At 39.1% G+C, this 27,638-nt stretch overlaps 1 protein-coding gene across 5 annotated transcripts in view; it reads left to right on the top strand.

Moving 5' to 3' along the window:
• LOC120374929 (fibroblast activation protein alpha) overlaps nt 1-27,638 on the top strand; it is a 75,675-nt gene that overhangs the window by 26,479 nt on the left and 21,558 nt on the right. For 4 of the 5 annotated variants that reach the window (XM_039495365.1, XM_039495369.1, XM_039495366.1 and 1 more), the window contains exons 3-14: nt 8,942-9,037; nt 10,344-10,438; nt 10,570-10,644; nt 10,884-10,936; nt 11,831-11,903; nt 13,226-13,346; nt 17,073-17,227; nt 18,174-18,277; nt 18,612-18,747; nt 25,228-25,272; nt 27,112-27,216; nt 27,298-27,368. In XM_039495365.1, the coding sequence (XP_039351299.1) occupies nt 8,942-9,037; nt 10,344-10,438; nt 10,570-10,644; nt 10,884-10,936; nt 11,831-11,903; nt 13,226-13,346; nt 17,073-17,227; nt 18,174-18,277; nt 18,612-18,747; nt 25,228-25,272; nt 27,112-27,216; nt 27,298-27,368 (1,129 nt within the window). Of the gene's footprint in view, nt 1-3,165; nt 3,236-8,941; nt 9,038-10,343; nt 10,439-10,569; nt 10,645-10,883; nt 10,937-11,830; nt 11,904-13,225; nt 13,347-17,072; nt 17,228-18,173; nt 18,278-18,611; nt 18,748-25,227; nt 25,273-27,111; nt 27,217-27,297; nt 27,369-27,638 lie in introns of those variants that run through there. The other variant, XM_039495368.1, reaches the window with a different exon arrangement.

Genomic DNA, 27,638 nt, shown 5'->3' on the forward strand with positions numbered 1-27,638 from the left:
TTAGTAACGATTTTTTTTTTGGAACTTCCAGCAAACCAAAAAAACAGTTAATCACCCACCTCTAGGGAGGAGTCCAAAAGGACCCAAAGATTGAGAACTGGTTTAACTCTCAGAAAGTAGCTGCTGCAGATAGTGGGGGATGCTACGGAGGAGACAAACACTTCAGAACACTTTCCCTTTCCTACTAGCATCACCTCAGTCTTGCTTAACTTCACCTTTAGCCATTTCTTCATCCAGATTTTGAGCTCCAGCTAAGCACTGAGAAAGCTGGGAGATGATGCTCTTTATGGTGGATGTCAAGGCAACGCAGAGCTGCATGTCATTTATGTACTGCTGGCACTGCAGCCCATATTGTCTCACCAGTTCTTCCCAAGGCATCCAGCAGCCCAGAACCTGCATCCAGCTCACCAGATCACTTTATTTGGCCTGCCACAGACCCAACTCAGTGCAGAGAATCCAGTGATACCAGGGCCAGGAAGAGGACTGGGCATTATGCGGGGAGGGCCACACTAGCATGCAGATGTGTGCATCATGTGGTGATAGTCAACAGGTGAGAACAGGGAACAGGGATGGGAACCGCCACTGCTTGGTGACAAACCTGGGAGCAAGACCTGACCTCCTATCCCTCCCCACGTCACACTCCCCTGGGCCAGAACCCAAACCTTTCCCTACCATGTCACATCCCCCTTGCCCGCCAAAGGGTTTTAGTGGATTTTATGGCCCTCTACTACCATAAAGTTGCCCATCCATGATATAGAGGTTGAATAATGATGATGATAAGGTCTCTCAGCGAGTTCGACAGATGAGCTAGAGTTAGTTATTTTGGGTCTTGAGACAACACCAAAGACCAGTTTGGGACCTGCAACTCCATCTACAAGTGCCACAGGTGAAGACTATTGTAGATGAATGTGCACTGCTTTTAGCTTTATGCCTTGCACATCTCTCCTTAACTGCAACAATCTGCTGTGTCTTGAAATCTTTCAGTCCAAGGTGGCAGAGCTGCTGCCATTGGATCTTGTCACAGGCTTTTGGGTTTTCACAACAAATGTTTTGGTGGCTTCAGAGCTTGGCAACTGACTCTTGCTGATGGTCACTCTGACAATTTTTCCTAAAATACATAATTAACTTTAGGAAAAACAAATGAATATGCACATACACATGTCCAAATCATTGTAATTTATTTCTGTAGGGGTTTTTTTGAAGACGCAATAATAAAAATAATCTACAGTTGTCTATTCTTTACTGGAACTAAATACAATGGAAACACAAATAAGGTGCTTTCCACATTCTTGTCTTTTTTGTTATTGTTTCTTTTGCTCTTTTTCTTTCTTTCTTTTTTTTTTTAGACTTGCTGGCTAGTAAGTCTACCGCTATGATAAGTGATACTTGTATGTTAATATCACTTTTCATAGCCTCCTAGCTAGCTACTAAATCTGCTGTGGAAAGTGATATTAAAAAACATACAAATATCACTTTTCACAGCAGACTTACTCAGCCCCGGAACACATTAAGCCCTGGATGGGGAGGTGGGTAGGGAGGCAGCGGGACCACAGGTGATAGGAGAATGGATGGGGGCCAGAGCCTGCCGCTGCACAGCCTGAGGACAGAGCCTGAAAGCCTGCACCCAGGGGCCTGGGACAGGGCCCGGGGAAGCACCTCAAGGGCCGGAGATGGGGCCTGAAGCCCTGTGGCATGAGCCTGCTGCCCACCACTCCAGGGCTGAAGCCAACCCCAGGAAGGTAGGGAACTCACTGGCTGTCTGCTTCTCTAATTTTTGTGTCTCCAGAGGCGGGAAGGCCCAACCCCAGCTGGTGATCCCAGGAGAGGGGTTGCTGCTTTGTCCCCTCTCCCAATCCCTACCCAGAAGGATGTGGCTGTGAGAAAAGGCCCTGGTGGCTGCATTTGAGAAATACCTGGAGGGGTTGAGGTCAACATTGTGAGATTGGAGGTTGGCCGTGACAGTGTCTTTGAATGTTTTCTTGGTCTGCTCCCAAACGAGTTCCAGTCTGCAATTCTCTGTAAAAGACGGCCTTTGGTGTTCTACTGCCAGACATACTGACCACATGACAGAATCATCTGAGATGCACTCTCACTATAAAAACTTCAATGCCTGTGATATTACAGCACTGAAGGACCTCGGTGTTTGGAATCAAATCTTGCCATTTAATTCCTTTTATCTGCAGTAGGTGGAATTGAGCCAAACATTTTAAGTGGTGTTGCTAAGTAGTCTATGTATGGCAGCCACAGAGGAGTGTGGTGATGACAATGGCACAATAAACATCAGTTTTTGTTTGCAGTCTCACCCAGTGTTCATTCCAGAGATGATGCTGAAGTCTTCCGAAGGCATTGGTGGCTGAACCAATACCCTCGGTAATGTTGTCATCAATCTCATGAAATGACACTGCCTACATAGCAAAATTTGTCAACGAGCTTGTGTGGAACATCATTGATGGACACAACTGGCATAGTTGCAGTACTTCTCAGTTGAGGCTGGACCGTGACTTCTGGCTTCTTTAGGCTGATTCTTAAGCCAAAAAGTTTTGCTGAATGCACAAAGCAGTTGAATAATAATAGGACTGAACCTTGTGAGACTCTACAGGTGAGGGCTTTGTAGATGGAGGAAAAGGTGCCTAGCAATCTACTGGGTTCAGTCAGATTGGAAGGATATGAGTAATTTCACAAAGTTTCCCTTCATCTCATCAGCTTCTTGGAGGTGAGAGGAATATTTGGTAAGGTGTATAAGATATCACAAAAAAGTCCAGCTTAATGGATTTGGATGTGTTTATCCTGTCCATGGACAAGTGCTGGCTTGGCATCAGGCTCTGCCCAGAGCCTCACTGAGAGGAAACAGGAATTGCTAATACCAAGTCAAACTAGTGATTAGTTCCAATATCCATCAACTACAGTGTCCTGTTCCCATCAGTCTCCAGTACCAGATGCTTTAGAGGAAGATTCAAGAAATTCTGTTTAAGAACAATTATGGGTTAACTCGTCCATATGTGAGCATCTCCTTAATCCCAAGCAGTTAGTCTTTGGTATTGGCCCATCAATATAAGGGTTTATACTCCTTATGCTTTTTTTACTCTAGCTAATGGAACTGTGGATGTTATCTCTATCTATATAAAGATCCAATTTGTCCTTGAATCCTACTGAACTGTAGCTGTTTCCAGAGACAGATGTATGAGTTTTTTGTGGCTGCAAATCTTGCAAGTCAGACAAGAACAGGAAATAGATGGTGAGTCAGAATTTTATGTTTCACAACATTGCTTAACTGTGAGAAGTTGGAGTTCTTGAAAGAAGATTAACTCCACTGGAGGCTTACCTAGGAAGAAAGCTAAGTTCCCTCTTCCAAAATAAACAAAAAGATGTAATCTGTAAATACTATGTGAATTATAAGAAGAATTTAATAACAACACTGTGGGGGCGGGGGGGAAACTGCCATCAAGTTTGCTAATGGAGAACCAAGAAATTCACAATTTTTCTTTCAAAGAATTTAACATAAAATGTAGTTGCAGTTTATGTGATTTCCCTGTATTTGTAATTTTGATTACATGGCTATTCTAATACTTAACACTCCTGAAAATATGAAATATTACATATTTATAATGAGAGCTATCTTTCCTGCTTTCTTTAGGAAACTAAAATACTGTGGCTTGAAAACTGCTGATTTTCACTCAGAAATGATCACCCTCTTTAAAAAACTTTCTTTTTTGCTTAGAAAATGGGCCTGCTGTGACTCCAGACCTCACCTTATCTCCTGATCTCTGGCCTTGACTCTTGCCTCCTGACTCTAGCCTGGTACTACCTCTGATCTCTAGTCTCTGACTCCAGCCTGACTCTAATCCTGATTCCTGCCTTCTGATTCCCGCCTGGTACTACTTCTGATCTCTGGTCTTGGACCCTGGCCTAACTGTGACCCCAAAACTTGCTTATTGAACTTGGCTCTAGTAATTCCTCCGACTCCTGCTTACTGACTACCATCCCTGATGCGTGGACTCCAGCCCAGCTGTGGCTGATAGGTCAGACCGCCTACACCCCAATCCCTTACATTATGTCTGCACCCCCACCCCCAAATGCAAGTGAATATGCAAATCAGAAAGGATACTAGTCAATCATTATGCAGGTCTGATTACCAACAGAGGGAAGTTCACAAACGGCAATTTAGGATACACTAGTAGGGTGCATGATGCCCTGATATTCTGGAGATCTGGCGTCTTCAAATTTGGACAATCTGGGACTTTATTCCTACCAATAATATAGATATCAAAGGGGTGTCTAGTGACCACCATTATTTTGGGAGAGCCAGTTTATCTATAATGTACTGCCCTGATTCATGAAACCCTCCCCTGGTATGGGAGCACCTGGCAGAAGAAGGTTAAATTAAACACACAGCAGTTGATGGATGGTGGTAGAATGTACATTTGTTCAACTGAAGGCAAGATGGTGCTGCCTACAAAGCCGTTTGGATGCCAGCATGTATAATGCCATTAATGTTATTCTGCAAAACATATGTGAGGATGAGGGGAAATGTTAGGAGTGGGTTGATGTCTGTGCTGGTGTAGAGGCCTGTATATGCAGCCAGAAAGTGCACCTCTGAAAACTGGTGCTGGAGCCAGGAGAGCAAAGGAACTAAGGACTGGTTTGTGTCCGCATCCTTGATTGGGAGTGGGAAATGTGATTATGATAATAGAACATGTGCGCACAATACTAGTGCACTGTGTCAATTTACCTGTGAGAGAATCAAATTTATGTATTGTTAATCTGAAACTTTATTAAAAGCTTGGCTTTAAAGTTCCTGTCTCTGTAGCACTCATACATCAAGGGATTGGACAGCAAAATAGAAGTAAAACACACAAATCACAGTTTGGGATATAAAAGAAATATGCAACATAAAGGTCATATATTGTTACAGTTAGCTGTGTGCATAGAGCAATGATTAAATGTGGTAATGTTCAGTTATTATGAGGATGGAAAATGTTGGGCAGGTGTCAAGATTATGTTGTAAGACAGAATGACCAGCATAGCGTGCTGTGTAGTACACCATTCTGCATAACCTGACATCACTGGGAGTGTTGTGTGTGCAAGGAATGCACAATGACACCTTCTTTATAAAGGCGAAGGAACTATAGAGAACTAAAATCAAGACAGTGTGTTTTAGACGAGAAAGAGTGTTTGAGAGTCAAGAACCTTTGATTTCTACTGCCAGCTCTGCTACTGATTTCCTGTTTGTCCTTGGACAATTTGCTTCATCTCTTTACCCTATTTCTTTGTCTTTACAATGAGAATAAAAATAGCTACTTATCTAATTTGTAGGGACATTGTAAGGGTTAGTCAATGTTTATACAGTACTTTGAACATGTAAAGCACTCTAAATGCTAGTATATATTTTGCATGCCTATGAAACTAAAATAGTGATTAGATCAAACTAAATTTATTTTAAGACATTATGGGCCTAATCAGAGCTGTTCCAGCAACAGAATCCAAAATGAGGATTCATAAGTGCTGGAGCTAGGCGTGCATGGGGTGCTGTTGCACCCTCTGCCATGAAATGGTTTCCATCATTTACAGGGTTCACAGTTTGGTTCAATGGCTCTCAGAACTCCCACTATACAAATTGTTCCTGAACCCCAGCAAGGATTAAAAACTCACACAAAAGTTATGGAAGGCTTTGAAAGATGAGGAAGAAATGAAGACACATTATTTCTTTGTGGAACATGATTTCAAGGACTAATTATTGAAATGATCTTTAGCTATACAAAAGGAGTCAGAAAACCGCAAATAATTAAAGCCTGCTGCCTTAATTAGAGCATTTAAATGCCTCTTCAGTTGCTTATGAACAAGCATTCAAAATGATAAGTAGTCAGCAAACTGGAAGTAAGAAACACTGGCATTCAATTTTCTTAAAGTGGGATGCTGGAAATTTAAGAAGAAATGGATATGTTTAGCAGCTGTGCTAAGTTATCAGATGTACCAAGTTATGGGAGAATATAGTGTGTGTGAGAGTGATGTGGTTAAAAGAGTATTTAAAGAGTCTAGTCAGTTGATGTGAGAATTAAGACAAATGGAGGTCACCAGCTTGATCAGTGATGCTGCTTGTATCCTTTGTAAGAATTCTATTCTAGATTCTGTAAGGACCTTTAAATAAATACTAAGACTAAGACTTTTGCCTAATAAAGGTATCAAATAGGACTGCAGGTTTTGGCCCTTAGAGTGCACAATTATAGAAATAAATCTTATTAATGGGTTTGTAATAGCTTTAAAATCATAATTCATGTAGAGAATTTAATCTGGAAAGTATATGGTAGGTCAAGACATTTTAAGTATCCATTCATTTGGTGTTGAGAGGTGGTGGTGAAGAAGCTGATTCTTGGCAATTATTTAACATCATTTCAGTAAGAGTTTGTAATCGTCTCTTCTTTTTTAATATATTAAGGCTTTCAGTAAAATATTATCCTGCTACTCACAAGGAGAATTAATTTCTTCATGAACATATATGGATATTTTCTGAGCTTACTGCTAGCTCTGTGGGTTTTTGGTTTGGTTTGGTTTGGTTTTTGTACTTGTATGTTTCTGCCTATGGATTGTCATTTGCTTTTATTTAGCTTCACAGCTTCCTTCTGCAGGCAAAAACAGTGTCAACAGTCAATCTGACATATGTGTTCTACAGTAAGTAAGTTACTTAGCAGAAGAACCATGCATTGTCATTGTAAAGTATACCATAAAAGTCAATGCAAAGCAACATTTCACGGGGAGTCAAAATGTGGCCTTAACAAAGAGAGAAAATAGAGGCAAAGTTGAAACTGCAGTGCAGTAAATCATCAGGATTGAATGGCATTCACCTCAGAGTTCAGAAAGAAACGACAGGATGAAGCAGCAGAGATACTCTCTAATAGCCCAATACTGAACCCATTGAAGACAATGGCAAAAATCCCATCGACTGCAGTGGGAGTAGGATTAAGTCCAAGGAGCACCCAAAGAGTGGAAAGCTGTTTATACAGTGGCAACCTTCAAAAACAGAGCCGAAGGAGTACCTAGAATTTACACACAGATAAGCCTGAGCAGAAGATGACTGTCTTTATCAGACGGCGTTTCACGTGTTCTGCACATTACAAGTGTTTTGTGTAATCTTTCTGGAAGATTTTTATTTTATTTTATTTTATTTTATTTTATTTTTTGCTTCTCATGAATGAACCTGAATTTCTCATATTCCTTAACTTTGCACGTACGTGACCCAGGGCTTTCAGTATTGCTCTCTGCTGATTCACACTGATATGTTTTTTGTTTTACCCAAAAAACCGCAAACATCTTTTGTGCTTGGTTTTTAAACAAGTGTTTAAATAGTCACTTCATACATCAATAACTAGTTTGCAAATTAAACTGTGTGGCCCTAGCAGAAGCAGCCAAGTTTGCAATTGCAACAGGCTGTAATGAAGTATTAGAGAGGGCAACTCCCTTCCAAAATCATTACAAATTGTGTTTTTCAGCAGCAAATAAACAAATTGTTGTTCATTTTACTACATCTGCTCTGGCTTGGCTGGCAATTCAAACTCAAATCTCTTGCCTTTCTTGTAAAAATATCGGTCATAGAAACTACCGGATTAGATGAAAAGCCCAGCAGCCTGTCCTCTCAGCATTGATAACTTCCTCTGCACTCCCCACTCAATACAGACACACATTCCAGCTCCTCTCCCAAGAAATTATGCAGAGAATGTTAACTAGGCCCATTCCCCTACCATGTGCTTGGCAGCTTGTTTCTATTGCTCTTTCAGCCTCATCTTCTCCTCTATCTCTGAGGTGACTTGGTTCTGTTTGCTCCACTCCGATTATGCCTCTGAAGCTATCCTCCTCTGTGACTGGGAGCTCAGTGGTTCTGTGACTAACGTCACTCAGCTCATTCCTGTTCTCCCCCGTCACCCTTGTCTGGCAGACAAGAAAGTTGACAGATAACCCAAGGCTTCTGGTCAGTAGGATTTTCCCAGGCACCTGTCTGGGCACTGTGAAGGGGAGGGTGGAGACCACACAGTTAAGCACTATTCAGAAGCCCATTTATGTAGTGTCATATGCATGGCTCATCTGGGAGAAGGGCAATGTAGTGATAGTCACTGCTATAGACGGAGATCAGACTAGGGGAGAAGAACTGATCTTTGAACATTCACTTGATTTCTAAAATTCAGTTTATTAGATTTATGAAATCGTTCTCCAGTTTTATTTCTAGCTCTATATATGTGTGTGTTGCTTTCTTCTGGCTACACAAAGAAATAAGCATAGATGATTATGATAATCTTTCAAGTCTTATATCCAGCTTCTAACTCTTGCTAAGAACATTGAAAAGCTTGTAAAGAGTGAAACTAGCTGGTTCAGGGGACTGGTCATGGGATACAGAGCCTTTCACCTCTCAGTTATTGGTTGAAATCTAGCGGTGGTGAGCAATGATTTAAAGTGGCTATTTGACTCTTTGGTGGCCTAGGTACAGGGCTTATTTGAAATCATATGTGGGTTCCTGTAACCATTAAAACAGGCATCTTCACACCCTACACAAGTTCAGGAAACCCATGCCCTCTTTAAAAACTGTTGAGTGCCCCTGGAAATGGTGTGGGGAGGGGTTCTCCTGCCTTCATGGTGTCTCCAGCTACATAGGTTCATCTCTGTTTATGTGAAATGAATTCTCCTCAGTCTAGTTCCTAGCTTCTTATCCCTTGAGGCAGTTCATCCAGAAGAAGGTTGAAGGATGCTGTCAGGGCAATGATGGAAAGCTTTCCCTGGTGCTGCCTCTGCTTTGCCTGATCTGGGAATTACTGGAACACTACATTCTTCAGGGCTTCTCATGGCACTAAGTTTCTGGAATAGAGGAAAAGCTCAGCTAGCAACAATTTCTATTTTGCTTCTCAATCCACGCAGGTGTTATTAATAACTCTCTCCTCTCTCTACCTTATTTCTAAAGTTCCCAACTCAGATGACAATCCTAGGGCTTTTACGTTGGAAGATTATTTGAATGGAAAGTTTCAGTACAAAACATTTTTTCCATACTGGATTTCAAGTAAGTGAAGATATTTTTTTGTGGCTACGTATAGTTTTTAATATGTATTTTTCTGGCTGGTTTACACAGACTGAAGCCTGGTCTATACTATAAAATTTGGTTTAACTACATCAGTGAGGGGTGTGAAAAATCCATACCCCGCGTAGTGTAGTTAAGATGATCTAAGTGCCTGTGTAGGCAACTTTAGGTTGATGTAACAATTCTTCTGTCGGCCTAGCTACCACCTCTCAGGGAGGTGGATTATCTATGCCAGCAGGAGAAGTGCTACAGCATCGCAGCAGTGCCGTTATAGCATTTTACATGTAGACAAGCCTTCAGAAACATATTTTCTCTGTGATGTCTGTTGCTCTGAGTGAATGCTCACTGCTAAATTAAAGGTACAAAATCACAGCTGAAGCTCAGCTTTCTGTGGAAGAAACCTCAAGTATTTAACCCAAAAGCAGAAAGAGGATTCTTATAATAGTTTCTGTTTTCTTAATCTTCTATCAATTTACAGGACATTGTTTTATTGAACTTGTGTCCATTAGATGCACTGAACATTCATCTCTTAAAGAGTCTGTTTTCTTTTATCTTTGGTTTCACTGAGCTTTTATACTTTCAATAGATAATGACTGATAATCTTTTACTTACGGGCCCAACACTGCCACCCTTACTTACGTTGAGCACTCTTGTCTGCTTTCTTATGATAGAAAATCCTATACCCTTGACACCTGCAGAGTCCCTTTGAATGAGGCCTTTTGTTCAGGTTTTACATAGGAGTTAAGTATTCGACTCTAAGTGAGTTCTTTAAAATAAATATATGAAGTTAAGTATTAAGCACCTGAGTTGAGTAGCACATGTGTAATTAAGCCGGAATTTGGCCCATGTGATCCTTCTTTACACCATATTGTGCAGTGCTAGTATTATCTACAAAATCTGTATAAAATGGAGAATAGTCAGGTGAAATTCAAAGCCAGGATTTTGAATCTTCTTCCCTTAGTGAGTTTAAATGAGATATCCTGTGTTACAGACCCTAAAATGGGTCAAATCCTGGCAAGTTTGGGCAGTCATAATTCAGAGCAGAAATTGGCTTCATAGCTATAAAGTAACTGCCATATCACTGGCTGTGCAGTGTAATTTCAGCACGTATCTGAGTGTCCAAAGGCCAGATCATTGTGTAATTTGGTGCTGTTATGGAATTACAAAATAAGGCAAAACTTATTTTTATACTGATTTCAACAGACATTTGTTCTTGAACTGCTCAGCTGCCAAAGAGGGACTATACTCTGATGAACACTTTTATTTCACAATATCTTTTGACCAACAGGTCATGAATATCTTCACCAGACAGCAGAAGATAATATTATTCTCTATGATGTTGAAACTGAGGACTCAACTACCATCTTGACTAATGACACACTTGTATGTATCATTGCCATTTAAAAAATAAATAGAAGATTGTTGTTTTAAAAACTTCCATGTAAATACAAATGGATTTAAATATTCAGATATTTAGTATGTGCTGGAATCTAATCAACTTCTCAATCTTTCAGAGAAAAGTTAATGCCTCAAACTATGCATTATCTTCTGATAAACAATTTATAGTTCTGGAAAGCGATTACACAAAGGTAATTCCTTTTTTTTTATTACTTGGCTGAAAATTCTGCCTTTTAACATCTGATATTTTATAGGTTGTGGTAACATATTACTCAACATGAGATCAAGAAGCATTAATAGTAGGCTAGAGAGGTGAATTAAATTAAACTACCGTATAGCATGGGGTGGTGTGTAGGCCCAAGGGGAGCACTGAGAGGCATTATAGCTCAGAGATAATAATTTTTTTTTCTGGTTTACTCATTTTTTGCAGCTTTGGAGATACTCTTATACAGCATCATACCACATTTATGATCTTCAATACAGGTAAAGCCTGATACCTGTTTCTCACATAACTATAGCTACATAAATACTCTAGATGTGTGCTTGCTAGCATTTCCATTAGAAAGCTCTCTTCTGATATTAGTATTGCACTGTTCTGTTGTTGCTTCAGTCTCTCAATTCAGAAATTACCCTGAAAAAAATGTATGGTGGGAAAATCCCCCTATCTTTTCACCACTAGGCATCTTGGGGCTATCTGATCTGTGATTGCCTGAATCTCTGACTACTCAGAATTTTCTAGTCCCTCCTTCTGTCCTTTATCCATCTTCTTGATTTGATTTTTCCTTCCATTCTGACTGCTCTCTTACATTGCTGGAAAGGTGCTGGCAGGGGGTTGCTGCAGCTTGGGTGCTGAAGGAAGTCATTGCACACGGCACTGCAGCTGCTTTCCTGAAGTACACAGGCACTGCTGATGCCTCCTGCTGATGCTTTGCTGGCTCCTCATAGGTGATGCCACATGATAGGTCCATGGAACTTCCATGTGATCACATGATTCACACGTCACTAGAGCTGATTCTAATAGTAATGCACACTGTACAGTATAGCAGGTGACTTAGTTGCCTGTGCCATACTTGGACACAGCTTAAAACTGGCATTTCAGGCTGTCGGACCAAGGGTTGTCTGACATGCACACACAAAGTATGCTAGCATATGCAGGCCCTTGTGCATGAATCACATTATTTTATGCCTAACTGCTAGGTTTGCACAGCAAATGCTTTCTGACACCAATTTTGCATTGTTCACAAAACAAAAGCTGTTAAAATATTGTACTTCTGTGCTTTTTCTTTAATCTGCCTTTTATATGTATGTACAATATTATGATCTGTTTGTAGTGCAGGCAATAGCCATTTCAACTTTCCTTTTTTTTTTTTTTTTTAGTAATTTTGTAACAGAAAATCCACTTCCAAATAAAATTCAGTATATATCTTGGTCACCCGTTGGACACAAATTGGTCAGTAAAAATAATGAAGTGCTAGAATAACATTACTTTTTGATGGAATAGAATTGATTTATTTTCACAGGCCTTTAAATTGTGTTTATCAACCATACTTAATAAAGATAACAGTTTAGCTAGTCAGTGTGGAAGGGGGAACACCATTATAGGACAACCTTTTCTAGCCTAAAGCTTATGTTTTAACAGCTCATAAACAGTAAATAATATTTAACTTGCTATTGTCCCATTATTTCTTTCATCAAGAACTTTGAACACAGTTCATAGTTAAGACATTTTCTTAGTAAAACACTGACAAGCAGTTGCACTCTCACTGACCTCCAAATCTGACAGTGGAAGAAGAGAGGTCAAACAGGCTACATGCTCCACCTGAGAATTTTGAGTGTTGTTTTGCTGGTCATTTAAAATGCAGTGCAATTGACATTTTACTTTTATGTTATTAAATCAAATATTTGTAGTATCAAGAGACACAATTTTCTAAGAAATTCCTCATATTTTGTTTTGATGCAGCAGTCCTGGCACACCCTAAACTCCCATTGATTTTACTAACCATTTGAGATGAGCAAGGGCTGTAGGATCAGGCTCCGTTTTTGTAACAGAAATGGACAAATGGGTTCAGGTGAAATAAGAACCTTTGTTCAAATCTCAAACTGAATCTGCACTGAGTCTTTTCTGAATTTCCAGTAAAGTTTGATCATCTTTTAAAATTTATATTATAGACTCATGTTTTATGTTACACTTGCTGGTCCCAGCTAGGACCAGAAATAGAAATGTCTGAAATCTCACAAGAAAGCCTGTTCACCTGAGATTTCTAGCACAGCTGAAAAAGATACAAGAGTTTCAGAAAGTTTGAATGAGTTTCAAAGAGGACTGCAAGCTTTTAGGTGCTTATCCAAACCAAACTCATTTATGACTAATATTTCAGGATATTATTTTCATTCAATGTATTTTCCAGTACAGCTAATGGGAGTTAGATACCTGCATCAACAGTTTAAATAGAACACTTTTTTTTATATTGACAAAAATTCAGTGGAGTTACTGTGGATTTACACTGGTGTAACTGAGAGCACAATTTGGCCTTCAAATTGTAATGTACTTCCATTAGATCAAATCCAAACCTAGTCCCAAGGGAGGTACTAGGTTCTTGGGAAAATTTGCAAAGGCTTCAATTGTAATTGTACTTGACTAAGGATATCAGGATTTGGCCTATTATACTTTATTATAATTTCTAATGTATACGCAATAGCATTGACTGTACAAAATTTGGTCAGACCTTTTTCTATAATTGTACATATTTCTAACGAATAAATTCTCATCTTTAGGCATATGTGTATCAGAATAATATCTATTTGAAACAATATCCTGAAGATCGATCTATTAAAATAACTAGTAATGGAAAAGAGAATGTAATATTTAATGGAATTCCTGACTGGGTCTATGAAGGTAAGTTAATATTGAAAACTGCATTAAACAAAGCAGGGTTTGGTCAGAACTTAGATGGGAAAACACCAAGCAACATCTAAGTGCAGCAAGAAATAGTGTTGGTGATTTAGTATTTTGCAATCTTCTCTCTAAGTCAGTAGTGAGCCTGTTTATGCACATGATATGCCTATCACCTTGGTAACTAAGCACTGTCCGTGAGCCACCTAGTGAGGGTCCCAGTTTCAAATGAGATGTGAAATCAAGAGCCTGTCATCATCCAAAATACCATGTCACATTTCATAAGAGTAGAGATGTTAGCCACAGTGTCCTGGCAAAATTTCAACTCAGGAAACTACATTCTCTGCCGTTAAATTTTGCCTAAAGCTTCAGTTAGATAAGTTACTTCCCACTTTCCCCCACCCCCCTAAAATCTCTGATGTTGTGCAAGTTGGTGCTGCATTTAGAGCTCAGAGTTTGCTACATTTCGGCTGTGAGTTTCTGCCAGGTTAGGACATCTGTAATTTTCACTGGGGATCCGCAGTGGACTTTCTTCCTTAGGTGCCCTCCAGCAGGAGCTGTGCCAGCAGAAGCCACCCTAGACCATGGGCTGAATTTAGCCCTTTGTAAATATTCCTTTCATCCACTGTTGTCTGATTTCATCCTGTAGTGCCCTTTTGGGGTAGCAGTGTTTAGTTGGGTGCAACTATCCACTCCTTATCAGTGCAAGGAAGCATGGGCCTTATTTTTGTGGCTCAATGCCAACCCTTTTAGTCCTCATTTTTCACAATTCCTTTTCCTCCTAACACAAAAAAAGTATCCCTACTAGATAGACTCATCTTCCTTTCCTTAGAGCCATCCTCCTGTGGACAACAAGAACCCAATGCCCTTTGGAGCACTGGTTCCTCTTTGAACCGATCAGGAGGCTAGTACAGCGAGTATGTGCAAAAGTTTTCCATTGAAAAACCACACCTCCACTTCAAGTCTTGTGGTGTCTTAAAACCACGATCAAGATTCAGACTCAATCCAGCAGGAAGTAGCTTGATTTGCTACCACAAAGCAATTGGGCTGCCCTATTAATAAGTATATTTGCCTGAGCTAATCTTTTGTAAAACAGTACCCGTCTTGAGCCTGACGCAATTACATGGACCCAAAGATTGGTGGACTTGTAGTACTTTTGAGATTATCTTTCAGCTTCTTGTTTCACGATATGCCAATGACGTTCTGATGTCTCACCATATCAGCACTCCCTGCCCTGTGTTGTTCCTTATACGCAAACAAGTATAGGCAAAAGATGGGTTTCACCACTTGTAACTAGAGAAGTGCAAAAGTAAGGTTGAACAGAAAAGCATACTGATATTGCAAAATCCTATCAATATATAGGGATAGCTCAGTGGTTTGAGCATTGGCCTGTTAAACCCAAGGTTGTGAGTTCAATCCTTGAGGGGGCCACTTAGGGATCGGAGGCAAAATCAGTACTTGGTCCTACTAGTGAAGGCAGGGGGCTGGACTCGATGACCTTTCAAGGTCCATTCTAGGAGACAGGATATCTCCATTAATTTTTTTTTTTAAATATAGGAGGGAGTTTTAGAGGTCTGGGTAGGTGCCTTGTTTTATGGGTCCCAGCATTTTGTAATAAATCCTACATTTTGGGAAATGATAACTAATAATGGCCTCCTTTTTATTCTGTTGCAATAGAGCAAGGGGGCACTAAAATTGAAGAGTAGAACGTTTAGAATTGGTGAAAGGACATGTATTTTTACACATCATATAATCAATCTATGGATTTCACTGCTCCAGTAGGTCATGGAAATGCATTCTGTAGCTTTATTTTATAAAGGAGTGGGGAAAATGTTCTGACATTTAATATCTGTAGTTGTACAAGTGGTGATAATGATACTAGTAACCAGACTTATTGCTTCAGGGCATAAATCATTTACCTGTCCAGATCAAGAAGGAATATCCTATCTTCCTCCCCCCTCAACGCCATGCATAGCATTGCACAAAAGTCCAGGTTCATTTTTAGATTCTGCCTTCTTCTGGCTAATCCCAGTACCTGACCAGATAAACCAGTGGTGCAGAATGAAAATCTTTTTTTGGTGTTTAGGAACAGAATGAATCGGTTTATAAAAATCAACGATGCACCAATTTGTTAAGGTATTTTTCTGATCGGAAACATGAGCTTTTAATGTACTGCCCATAATTTATTTTTCCTCAGAGCAGTGCTTTGAATAAAGGGAGAATATTTTCTCATCAGTTTCCACCTGATTCCCATGCTCACTACCCCTTCCTCTCTCCTGATCACACCCATAATTCTTTGCCTCCTTCAGACATTGTGACTGCCTTTATGCTGATCCCAATGGTTGGGACAGCCTCACAATTACTATTCACTAGGTCCAATCCTTCATTTTCTTCAAAGTCCACTTCTAAAAGCAGTCCATGAAGCATTCCAGCTATAATGAACATTATTATGCACTGGATGATGTTAACCCTCCTTTATGTAGATACAGATCTGAACCATAGCACTGGATCTGAATACCCTCACTACTGGGAGTTTAAACATTGTGGCTTGGGCACATTTTTATAATGTATAAACAAAATTCTGATTGAAACGCGCTTAAATTTGGGGGAAAATTGGATCAGGATCTGAACTTTGCAGATAAGACTCATGTCTTTTTAATACTTATTTAATGGCAATGAAACTCAATGGGAGTTTTGACTTCAATGCGAGCAGGATTTGGCTCTTAGGCTTCAATCCAGCAAGACACGTAACCATATAAATAACTTTAAGCATATGAATAGCTGACTTAAATGGGTCTATTTGCATTGTAACTTTTTGTAACTTTTGTGTTGAAATGTTCCCAATGAATATTAAGTTGTTAAAGATAAGGGTGCAATAAAACATAATTTAGTTTTCAGGTTCGAGCCTCTAGGTTGGTTACAAAAAAATGTATTTAGTAGATGACCACTAAGCAACAGTTTGAATGATAAAACTAAATGTTATTCAAAACAAAAATTATTAGTGACTCAAACAGGTATGCACTTATAACTTGCACAATACTGCAATTATACTTACACTCAACAATGTATTAATGAGTGATCATCAGTCCACTGAAAGCAGAGTGAAGTCCAGCCTTATAATCCTGGAATCTAACAGTACCCATCTGATGTTAATTGGAGCTCTCCCCAGTAGTAAGAAAACTACTCTTATAATACCAATTAACATTAAACCTACCCATTACCACCTTCACATTTCTGCCAACTCCTTATTGGTTCTTTACATTACACATGATTTAAATTAACATCTGCACCCTACTATCAATAATAGATAGCATTTTAATAAAACATTCACAATTCTTAAAAACACTCAGTAAAATCCACGCTAAAGCCAGTCATAATTGAAACATAGCCACAAGATAGCCTTGGGTCATGTCCTCACTAACTTCAATTTTCCAATTTTACTATCTCCAATTTACCTCTAACTTTTCTCACACTAGTCATCTCAATTTTCCCTACTCCTCTATACTTAGGCTAACTTAAACCAAAACCAAATTTCTACTTGACATAGACTACAGCATGCAAAAGTTATTAATGTTCTTAAGTGCTTTGCAGAGTCAAGATATTTCTTATGTAGCACAGTTCTCTTGTTGAGGAGTGATGAGTACACTGATGGCAAGATATAATTTTAGGTGCTATTTCTTTGTTAGGTCATAAATGATGAGTTGTATCTAACATATACATTTTTTTTAGAGGAAATGCTTGCTGGGAAATATGCTCTGTGGTGGTCTCCAAATGGAAAGTTTATAGCATATGTACAATTTAATGATACTGACATACCAGTTATTGAATATTCATATTATGGTGAGGATCAATATCCTAGAAAAATAACTATTCCATATCCAAAGGTATGTTGCTTATTTTAAATGGGTGCCATTTAATTCCCCTTGGTTTGTAAATGAGTTCTGATGACTTTTAAATAGCGACACCCAAAATGTGCATGAAAGTTGTTTGTACTGCTGTGGAGCAGTGTTTAATCCTGGTCTATCTTAGAATTAATTTAAGAAAGTAAACTTGAGCCCCAACCCTGCAAAGACATAAACATGTGTATAACTTTACACACATGGGAGTCGTCCCAATGGAATAAATGGAACTACTCATGGAAGTACAGTTAAGCACGTGCATAAAAGTTAGGAGGATCTGGGCCTTACTTTTCTTTCCTACCTGATGTATCTATTGTGTTGCTTAACAATGTCTTTATCATAACATACTGTATTGAAAAAAAGCCTGAGAAATAAGAGGATGTGAGATCTCAAATTTATTTAAATTCTTTAGGGGCCTGATCCAAAGCCCATTGACTTCAGGTCAGTCAGGTCCTCACTGACTTAAATGGGCTTTGGTTCAGGCCTTATATCTGTAGTTCCAAATATAAGGCCAAGTTGTTTGTTCTGTCTTGGAGAGCTCCTATGACCCTAACTGGAGTCTTCTGCCCAAAACTGGGGCACTATACGTTCTACATTGTACACAGGAGAGAAGAATTTCCACCTAATCTCATGTGTTCTACCCCCAAGCTGTCTGGATGGACTTTGAATTAGATAATTTGTTTTCTTCTTGATGCATGAACTAATGCTTAGTGGAATAACAAACTGTCACAGTGAGTTACTCCAGATTTACACTAGTTTAAGTAAGATCAAAATCTGCCCCATTATGTTCAGTAATATCGATATTTCAAAAGACTTTAAATTCTTTTAAAAACTGATTGTTTTCTTGCAAGAAAATATGTTAATTTATTTAAATGGTAACTAATCCTCCAGAGCATGATTTGAATAACCTGGTAATACATTTCCTTTGAAGGCTGGGGCTAAAAATCCTACCGTTAGAGTGTTTATTGTAGACACTACTAACCATGAAGGTTTAGTTCCTAAGGAAGTACCTGTTCCTGCAGTGATAGCATCAAGGTAGTATGTTCTCAAATTCATCTTCTTTTCCTTTTCTTTCTGTTTAGTGTTAAATGATGGGACCTCTTATTTTCTTTTCTGGAGGTTCTGTTCTGTATGCTGCAGCTTCATATTTATGGATCTGGAGCTAATCTGAAGTTTTAGATACTGCCTTTACTGGTTCATACATTATGCAGTTCACAATCCTTGTTCACATAGGGCCGAATCCAGCACCATTGAAGTCAATGGGAGATTTTCCATTGTCTTCAATAGAGCAAGATTGGGGCCATAATGGATGCACTAGCAATAGCCCATTTGTATACTATAATAACCAGCTTTCATTCTTTGTTTTTAGTGATCACTATTTCACTTGGCTCACTTGGGTAACAGATAATCGAATCGGCGTGCAATGGCTAAAGCGAATCCAGAATTTTTCTGTCTTAGCTGTATGTGACTTCCAAGAAAACTCCAATTCCTGGTACTGTCCAGAGGTACTGCACATTGAAATATATGCTTAACATTGCTGTGAGAACAAATTTACAGTTGAAGTTACAGAACTTTGAAGATAGATTCACAGATTTCTGAGGCCATAAGGATCCATTAGATCATCTAGCCCAGTGGTTCTCAACCTTTCAGACTATTGTACCCCTTTCAGGAGTCTGATTTTTCTTGCATACCCCCAAGCTTCACCTCACTTAAAAAACTACTTGCTTACAAAATCAGACATAAAGATACAAAAGTGTGTCAGCACACTATTACTGAAAAAAATGCTTACTTCCTCATTTTTACCATATAATTATAAAATAAATTGACTGGAATATCAATATTGTACTTACTTTTCAGTGTATGGTGTATATAGAGCAGTATAAACAAGTCGCTGTCTGTATGAAATTTTAGTTTATACTGACTTTACTAGTGCTTTTTATGTAGCCTGTTGTAAGGCAGATATCTAGATGAGCTGATGTACCCCTGGAAGATGTCTGCATATCCAGGGGTATCTGTACCCCTGGTTGAGAACCACTGATCTAGCCTGACCTCCTGTATAATGCAGGCCATAGAGCTTCCCCCAGTTACCCCTGTATTGAGCCCTATCATATGTAATTTACTAAAGCATATCTTCCGGAAAGGTATTCGTCATGATCTGAAAACGTCAAGCGATGAAGAATCCTCCACTTTCCTTGGTTGTTTGTTCCATTAGTTCAGTGGTTTTCAACATGTAGTCTGCGGATCCCTGGGGGTCAACAGATTATGTCTAAGATTTCCAAAGGGGACCACACCTCCATTCAAAATTTTTTAGGGTTTCACAAATGAAAAAAAGTTGAAAATCACTGCATTAGTGAATCACCCTCACTGTTAAACTAAATACAGTAACTCCTCACTTAACGTCATCCCAGTTAATGTTGTTTCATTGCTGATCAATTAGAGAACATGCTCGTTTAAAGTTGCATAGTGCTCCCTTATAACATGTGTCCGATGAAGTGGGTATTCACCCACAAAAGCTTATGCTCCAATACATCTGTTAGTCTTTAAGGTGCCACAGGACTCTTTGTTGCCTTATAACATTGTTTGGCAGCCGCGTGCTTTGTCCACTGCTTGCAGAAAGAGCAGCCCATTGGAGCTAGCTGGTGGGGGCTTGGAACCAGGGTCCACCGGCAGCCCCCCATCAGGCAGCCCCCCATCAGGTGTGTGGCAGCCACCCAGAAGGCTATCAATTGCCGGGCAGTTCAGCTGTCCCTCCCTCCACTGCCATGTGCTGCTCCTGCCCTTTGCCTTGGAGCTGCTCCCAGGAGCCTCCTGCTTGCTGTGGGAGGAGACAGGGGTTCTAATGTCAGGGTGTCCTGCCTCCCCCATTTCCTTTACCCCATCTCCAATGTGCAGTGGGGATACACAACAGGGCTCAAGAGGGAGGGAGCTTGCTGGCAGCAGCTGCTGTCTCAACTTGCTGATCTAATTAAAAAGGCAGTGTACTTAGAGTGGGGTTGGTGTACTTAAAGGGGCAATGCGAGTCTCTCTCTCTCTCTCTCTCTCTCTCTCTCTCACACACACACACACACACACACACACACACACACACACACACACACACACACACACACACACAGTGTGTGTCTGTCTCTGTCTGCCATGGTGTCTCCCCTCCCTCCATTTGTGCTGCCTTGTAGAGTGTGAGGTTACATTAACAACAGTGTGTTAACCCTTGAGGGCTCAGCCATGTGCTAGTTCATCATTTAGCAGTAAGTCATTCCCTGGGAAATATCCCTCCCTCTTCCACCCTCTGACTCCAGCACCTCAACCAAGCTTCACAATCATCATTGCGGTGTACAGTATTAAATAGTTTGTTTAAAACATATGTATAAGTTTTAAACAAACAATTTTATTTATTTTATTTATTGGTGAAAAAAACCACCCATATTTACATTAATTCTTATGGGGAAAGTGGATTCACTTAACATCATTTCATTTAAAGTAGCATGTTTCAGGAACATAACTACAATGTTAAGCGAGGAGTTACTGTAAGTAATAACCTAGAACTAATGGTGAATTATTTCATGATATTTCATGACGCCTTTGCAAAGCAAATAAATAAATAAATAAAATCTAGCTACAAAGCAAAAAACCAAATGGTCAGTACTGTATTTTCAAAGAGTTTAAATAAAAACACAAAATAGATATCCACTGACTTCAAAACTATTGGGTTTAATTCTTCTCTTTATTTCTGAGCCAGGAGATCTCCTCACAGGGAAGAGCCTAATTGTGAAAAAATGCATTCAATTTATGTGCTTTGGAAGTTTATGTTAAGGCTGTATTTGAATCACTAAATTACTTCAGTTGGAATAGTTCAAAACTATGTACATTAAGATTGAGAGGAAGACATACAGAGATGAGAGAGCTGCGGTCAACATTTCTCTGATAAATTTCATACAGATGCCCCCCAAAATGGTTACACTGAAGTGCAATAATTTCAGTATGGAAGTCACATTCATGCTCCTGCAATCAAAAGTCTCTCATAATGGGCATAAATCTTGTTTCTAGAGATTATGTTAAACCATCCATAAATATTCACTTCAGGTTGAAGCTTAGGGTATATAGAATCAAGCAACCAATTTTATACAGGAAGAAGTTTTTTGTCTGTTTTATACAATTATTTTTGTTATTTTATATACTTCAAATATAAAGGACATGACATTTCAATTTACTCAAATGAACTTTACAAATTATATGTACAGCAGATATTGCTGAGACTTTAAAAGGATGTTGTCAAGTATCAGAGGGGTAGTCGTGTTAGTCTGGTTCTGTAGAAGCAGCAAAGAATCCTGTGGCACCTTATAGACTAACAGACGTTTTGTAGCATGAGCTTTCGTGGGTGAATACCCACTTCTTCGGATGCAAGAAGAAGTGGGTATTCACCCACGAAAGCTCATGCTGCAAAATGTCTGTTAGTCTATAAGGTGCCACAGGATTCTTTGCTGCTTCTTAACAGGATGTTAAGTTTCAATCCTGCAAAGCTTATGCATGAAAGTAACGTTTCACACATGAACAGTTGCATTGGGACAATTCAGACACAGTAATGTAAAGTTACTCATATGCAATTTGCAGATCAGGGTCCTATAAGTCAGTGGTTCTCAACCAGGGGTACATGAACCCCTGGGGGTATGCAGAGGTCTTCCAGGGGGTACATCAGCTCATCTAGATATTTGCCTAGTTTTACAACAGCCTACATAAAAAGAACTAGCAAAGTCAGTATAAACTAAAATTTCATAGACAATGACTTGTTTATACTGCTCTATATACTATACACTAAAATGTAAGTACAATATTTATATTCCAATTGATTTATTTTATAATTCTATGGTAAAAATGAGATAGCAATTTTTCAGTAATAGTGTGCTGTGACACTTTTGTATTTTTATGTCTCATTTTATAAGATTTTAAGTGAGGTGAAACTTGGTAGGCAAGACAAACCAGACTCTTGAAAGGGGTACAGTAGTCTGGAAAGGTTGAGAGCCAGTGCTATAAGCAATTTTACATTTCCAAAAAAGGCCATTTTCATTATATAACAGATTCAATTCAGATTTTCCTTAAAATTGAATCTGTGTCCCATCAGTAAGAAATATGTGTTTTGAGGATTAAAGTTTATATAGAAAATCGAAAGTATTTAGAAACATCAAGGGATTCAGGTCTACCAGCAAGATGCTGATCATTCTGGCCTTGATCCAGTAAAGCACATAACTTTAAGCATGTAAATGACTTCAATAGGACTAATTCCATGTTAAAGTTAAGCATGTGCTGAAGTGCTTTGCTGGATTGGGGCCAAAGTGATCAGCATCTTGCAGGATTGTGTTCACAATCCTTGTTTAATTGTACTGATGCTTTCATAATACTTTGTTTATACAGTGACACAGTGCTTTTATCATATTAAAGTTTGCACAAATGGCCAATTGAAGGCGTGTGAACAGATGGGAGTGCTGCATTAGCTCTATTTGTCCTGAAGAAGTGCATCTCTGTGCATTTCCACGGGCAAAAACAGTTCCATCTCTGCTTTGTTTTCAGATTAAACCAAGGGCATAAAGTACAATTAATGTGCTGTGCTTTATGCATTTGAAAATAATATATTTTACAAGTAATTTCTAAAGCCCTGATCCAGCAAACACTCAAGCACGTGTTTATCTTTTATTTATGTGAATAGTCGCATAGAAGCCAATATGATTTCAATGGAACTACTTGTGTGAGTAAAAGTTGTGTGTGTGTTTGCAGGATTGAGGCCTATGAAAACATGTTGATGTGAGCCGGAGGCTTGCAAATAATACTTAAGCATTTGAGTAACTTTACACATAAGAGAGGTCCCATAGGAGTCCATGGGATTACTTGTGTGAGAAAAGTCACACACATGCTTACGTATTTGTGGGCTCAAGGCCTTAATTAAAAAAAAGAGGCAAATAAATCAGGAATGCAGAGGTAGAGCTTTACTTACATCCTTAAGTCTTTGGAGGTTTGTCCCTTACAAAAGGTTGCTTATTTCATAAACAACATTGTTTTGAACATTTTCTGTTTGGCATTGATTTAAAGTTTTTCTTCAGAATGCATAGATGTAAATACGCCTTTTTAAGCACAAGCACTTAAGTAACTTTGCTCACATGAATAGTCCCATGAAAGTTGCTCATATGCTTAAGCACTTGCTGATCAGGCCCTAAGTTGTGAGCTGACTGTAAGATGCCAGTGGGCAGAACTGCACAAAGTTAAATTGAATGTTATTTTACTTATTAACTTGAAAATTTTTACTCTTTCTGGTTGCACTGCCACACACATTTTTCCATTAATAAGAAACAAAGCCAAGCACCTGAGTTAACTATTAAACAGACTGCTGCATAAGGATTCCATCTTGCAAGGTGTTAAGTGCTCCTCTGAGGTGCTGAATGCCCTCACCTTCCACTAAAGTCAGTGGGAGTTAAGGGTGCATAGCACCTTGCAGGATTGACAAGAGGAGGAAAAGACACAATTCTGAATGTTAATTGAGATGCTACATTAAGGATAAGAAATGCAAAATGTTTTCTTCTGAGAGCTAATTTGGGTGTGTGCATTTCACAGGGCTCCAGACTGTGAAGAAATGTTCCATTAAATGAACAGTTTAAAAAAGAACCCTAATCTATAAAATTAAAAACCTTATAAATCTATTGCATGCAGAATTGTTAGCATTAACCAGTAAATAATTTAGTTCCATCTAACAATCAGGACATTACAGTCTGCAATGAAAAAGTCATTAGAAACTATTGGAAATGCATTAGAAACTTTCTAAGTCAAACACAAATCAAAGCCTAAAAATGTAAAAGGATCATTAGAGCTAGTAAAATAACTGATTTGAATACATTCTAAATCTGTACAAGCCATTTTTTAAAGGTCAACACGAAAAATATTATAAGGGCCTAAATCCTAAAAATCCTTAGCGATATGAGGAGTTCCAGATGCCCGCATTTTCAAAAGTGACCAGTGATTTTCAGTGTCTAAATTCTACACATTAATCCTTAATTCTACTTCTTGTGTACCCAACTGAAACACCTTAGAGAGGCTGAGCACCTCTTATGTCAAAATCCAGTCACATGACGGTATCTCAAGTTGGGCACCCAAGTATTGAGATGCCCCTTGAAAAATGCAGCCATTGATTCTATAAATATGAATTATGTTAAAAGAGGAATATATTCTAATTGACTTTAGTGGGACTATTCACACAAGTTAGAGTCCCCAGAATCTCTCTGCAGAGTAGTGAAGAGTTTTCTCTCCAGACTGCTGAGAGTTCGAATGCCATGGAGGAAGCAGATCAGATTCTGATCTGTTATATTGCTGTGAAGCTAGAGTTACTCCACTGAATTAAATGGAATATCTCTGGATTTACAAATGTGTAAATAAATAAATCCAGAATATGATCCTATGCGTTTAGCCTCTGCCAGAGGAGAAAAGGAGAAAGAATTCCCCATTGCTCATCAGTGCCCCATTGTGCTTGGAAATAAAAGGCTCCTACAACTGTGTGATCTGACGTAGCTTATGTGCTACAGTATATAAAGTCGATGGGAAAAGTTCAGGTGTAAATTGGAAAGTGAACATAAAATACAGGCTCCATTCCTCAGCTGATGTAAATCAGCATCTCTCCATTGAAGTCAGTGGAACTATGCCAGATTACCCACATTTTTAACATTAATAGTCCTGAAAGGATTGATTTTTAATGAAAAATTAACTGAGATAAAATAGCCATTAATTCTAGCTTTTATTGATTGTTATGAAAGATTGTTAATATAGTTCTGATACTTTTGTCAGATATCCTTCTAGGTTTCCTGGAACGTGTTATTTCAGGAGTGATTTGAATTTAGCCCTAAAATCCTTCTACAGTGTCAGTTTGCAGTTCCATATTTATTTATTTGAAGAACTTTCCTCTCTTTCCTACACATCCTAAAGGTTTTGCCCTTCATTTTGTTTTTCAGAATCGGCAGCATGTAGAAGCGAGTCAGACAGGATGGGCTGGTGGAGTAGGATTTTTGTTGTCTTTTACTATGATTTAATGAAAATTTACTTATCTTCACAATAATGTTGGAAATATGAATAAGGTGGCATCATACTGTGTCATGGAATATATATATAGAACACTACACCTGATGCATTTTAAGGCTGGGATTTTCAATGTGCCTGAGGGAGGTAGGTGCCCACCGCACATTGACTTTGCAAATCTCAGTCTTAATGACTTTGGGCTATACTGAAGTTATAGAAATCACATCCACATAAGTGAGAAAGAACTAAGTGCACAGTGCCAGGAGTGGCTGCAAGAGGCATTCTGCTGGCAGAGGACGTAGATAAAGAAAGTTCCTCTGGCATCACTGGGCAGCTCCGATTCCTCTGGACATATCTATAATAAATATATTTCTGAAATGTAAACAGTGTTTTCAGAGCACAGTTTTAGTGAAAAGTGCTGCTCTTCTTCACCAAGGGAGAAGCCTTTGAAGCCAGACCAGAAACCTATGGGTAACTGATATTTGCTTTCAACTGCAAATACATCAATATAAATATCTATGTCCAATAGCTCTCAATGCATTCGGATATCTATCCATACATATCTATGTCCTATATATATATGTCTATTACTCCTCAAGCATGACAAGGTCAGTTACCAAGATTCAATCAAGCAGTGTCTGAGTCTTCTTACACTGGTTTTAATTGAAAACCTCAACTTGCAGTACACACAGTCCTATTATTTGAGATAAATAATATGCATCTACGGGGATAAGACACTTTATTTGATCCCCTTTTCCTTATGTTCACTTTTGGATTAATGATGATGGGTTGCTATAAGAACTAATAGAAACTGCACAGAATAATTTTGCTTTATTCTCTATGGGGGGTTTCATGCTTTAGGATGATTAATAATGGAATACAGAACAACTTAGCTCTGGGGTCACAGGTTCAAACAGGGGCAGCTCCAGGCCCCAGCACACCAAGCGCGTGCTTGGGGCGGCAAGCCGTGGGGGGCGCTCCTCCAGTAGCCACGAGGGCGGCAGGCAGGCTGTCTTCAGCGTCTTGCCTGCGGAGGGTCCGCTGGTCCTGCGGCTTCGGCGGACCTCCCACAGGCAAGCTGCCAAAGGCAGCCTGCCTGCCGTGCTTGGGGCGGCAAAATGTCTAGAGCTGCCCCTGGGTTCAAATACAGCTCAAGTCAGCAGTGTTGGAAAGTCATAGGACCTAATGAGTGTCTGATGGCATATATGAAATGGGTTGGTGGCTTCAGACCATTTTCTGTGGGACCATTTTCTCTTATTTAAAAAATAAAAATCACAGTTGACAGTAACTGGCTCCCTTGTTAACTATCTCAGCAGAGACCAAGGTTTGAGCAGGAATAGAGATTGAACTGTCTTTATACCCCAACAGGACTGAAGCATATTGGTGGGCAGAGTGGAGAAGCTTGGACAGCCTCTGCCCCGTGCTGTACCTGCTTTGTGTATAAACAGAAAACTTTAGTCACCAGGACTATTAGTCCGAGCACCTTTCACAAATACTAATTTTATTCAAAAACTTTTATTTTTAAAAATCACCAACTCTGACTATAATTAAAAAATCACTAAATTAAAAAAATTGATCAAACCAAAAACACACACACACACACAAAATAATCCCACCTGCATGAAGCAGAAAGCGTGTGTACATGTTAACAGGCATTGTGACCAGGTACCAGTTAAGAAGTTTGACAAAATGTACACTGTGATAAAAGGGAAGGCCAGTTAAAGCACTCTCTGGTTGCTTTAATGTACATATTGTAAACTGTGCATGTTATAAACTGCTTTAAAAGCCTGGTTGTTTTTGTTTCTGTTCCTTTGTTTCAGTTCTTCGTTTCAACACCATATTTTACTTCAGACACTACTTCATACTACAAAATTTTTAGTGATAAGGCTGGTTATAAACATATTCATTACATCAATGGCTCAGTGGTACGTCAAACAAAGAATTATCCTCAGTAAATTCCTATATTGTAGGTTCCTGAAATAACCTTGCAATATCTTGTTTTATAGGAAAATGCAATACCAGTTACAAATGGACAATGGGAGGCGATATACATTTTTAAAGTAACGGATGATGCAATGTAAGTATTCTATAGAGCAGAGCCTGTTGTTTATGTGCTATTTGCTGTCCGTAAGAAAGTACTACAATTATATTGATTATTTCAGGGTTCCATTAGTCTCATTGGACCCTGATATTCAAAGGGGCAGGTGCCTGGGACCTGTGCAATTTTACTAGAATTACCACAGCTGTGTACAGAAATCAGGTATTTGGGTATGCACATGGCAATAGTTAGCTATGGTGGAAATACCCAGTCTGTGGACACAGCTATAGTAAATTTTGTGTACAAATA

The sequence above is a fragment of the Mauremys reevesii genome, linkage group 11 (genome assembly GCF_016161935.1).
Source record: "Mauremys reevesii isolate NIE-2019 linkage group 11, ASM1616193v1, whole genome shotgun sequence".
NCBI classification, from domain to species: domain Eukaryota; kingdom Metazoa; phylum Chordata; order Testudines; family Geoemydidae; genus Mauremys; species Mauremys reevesii.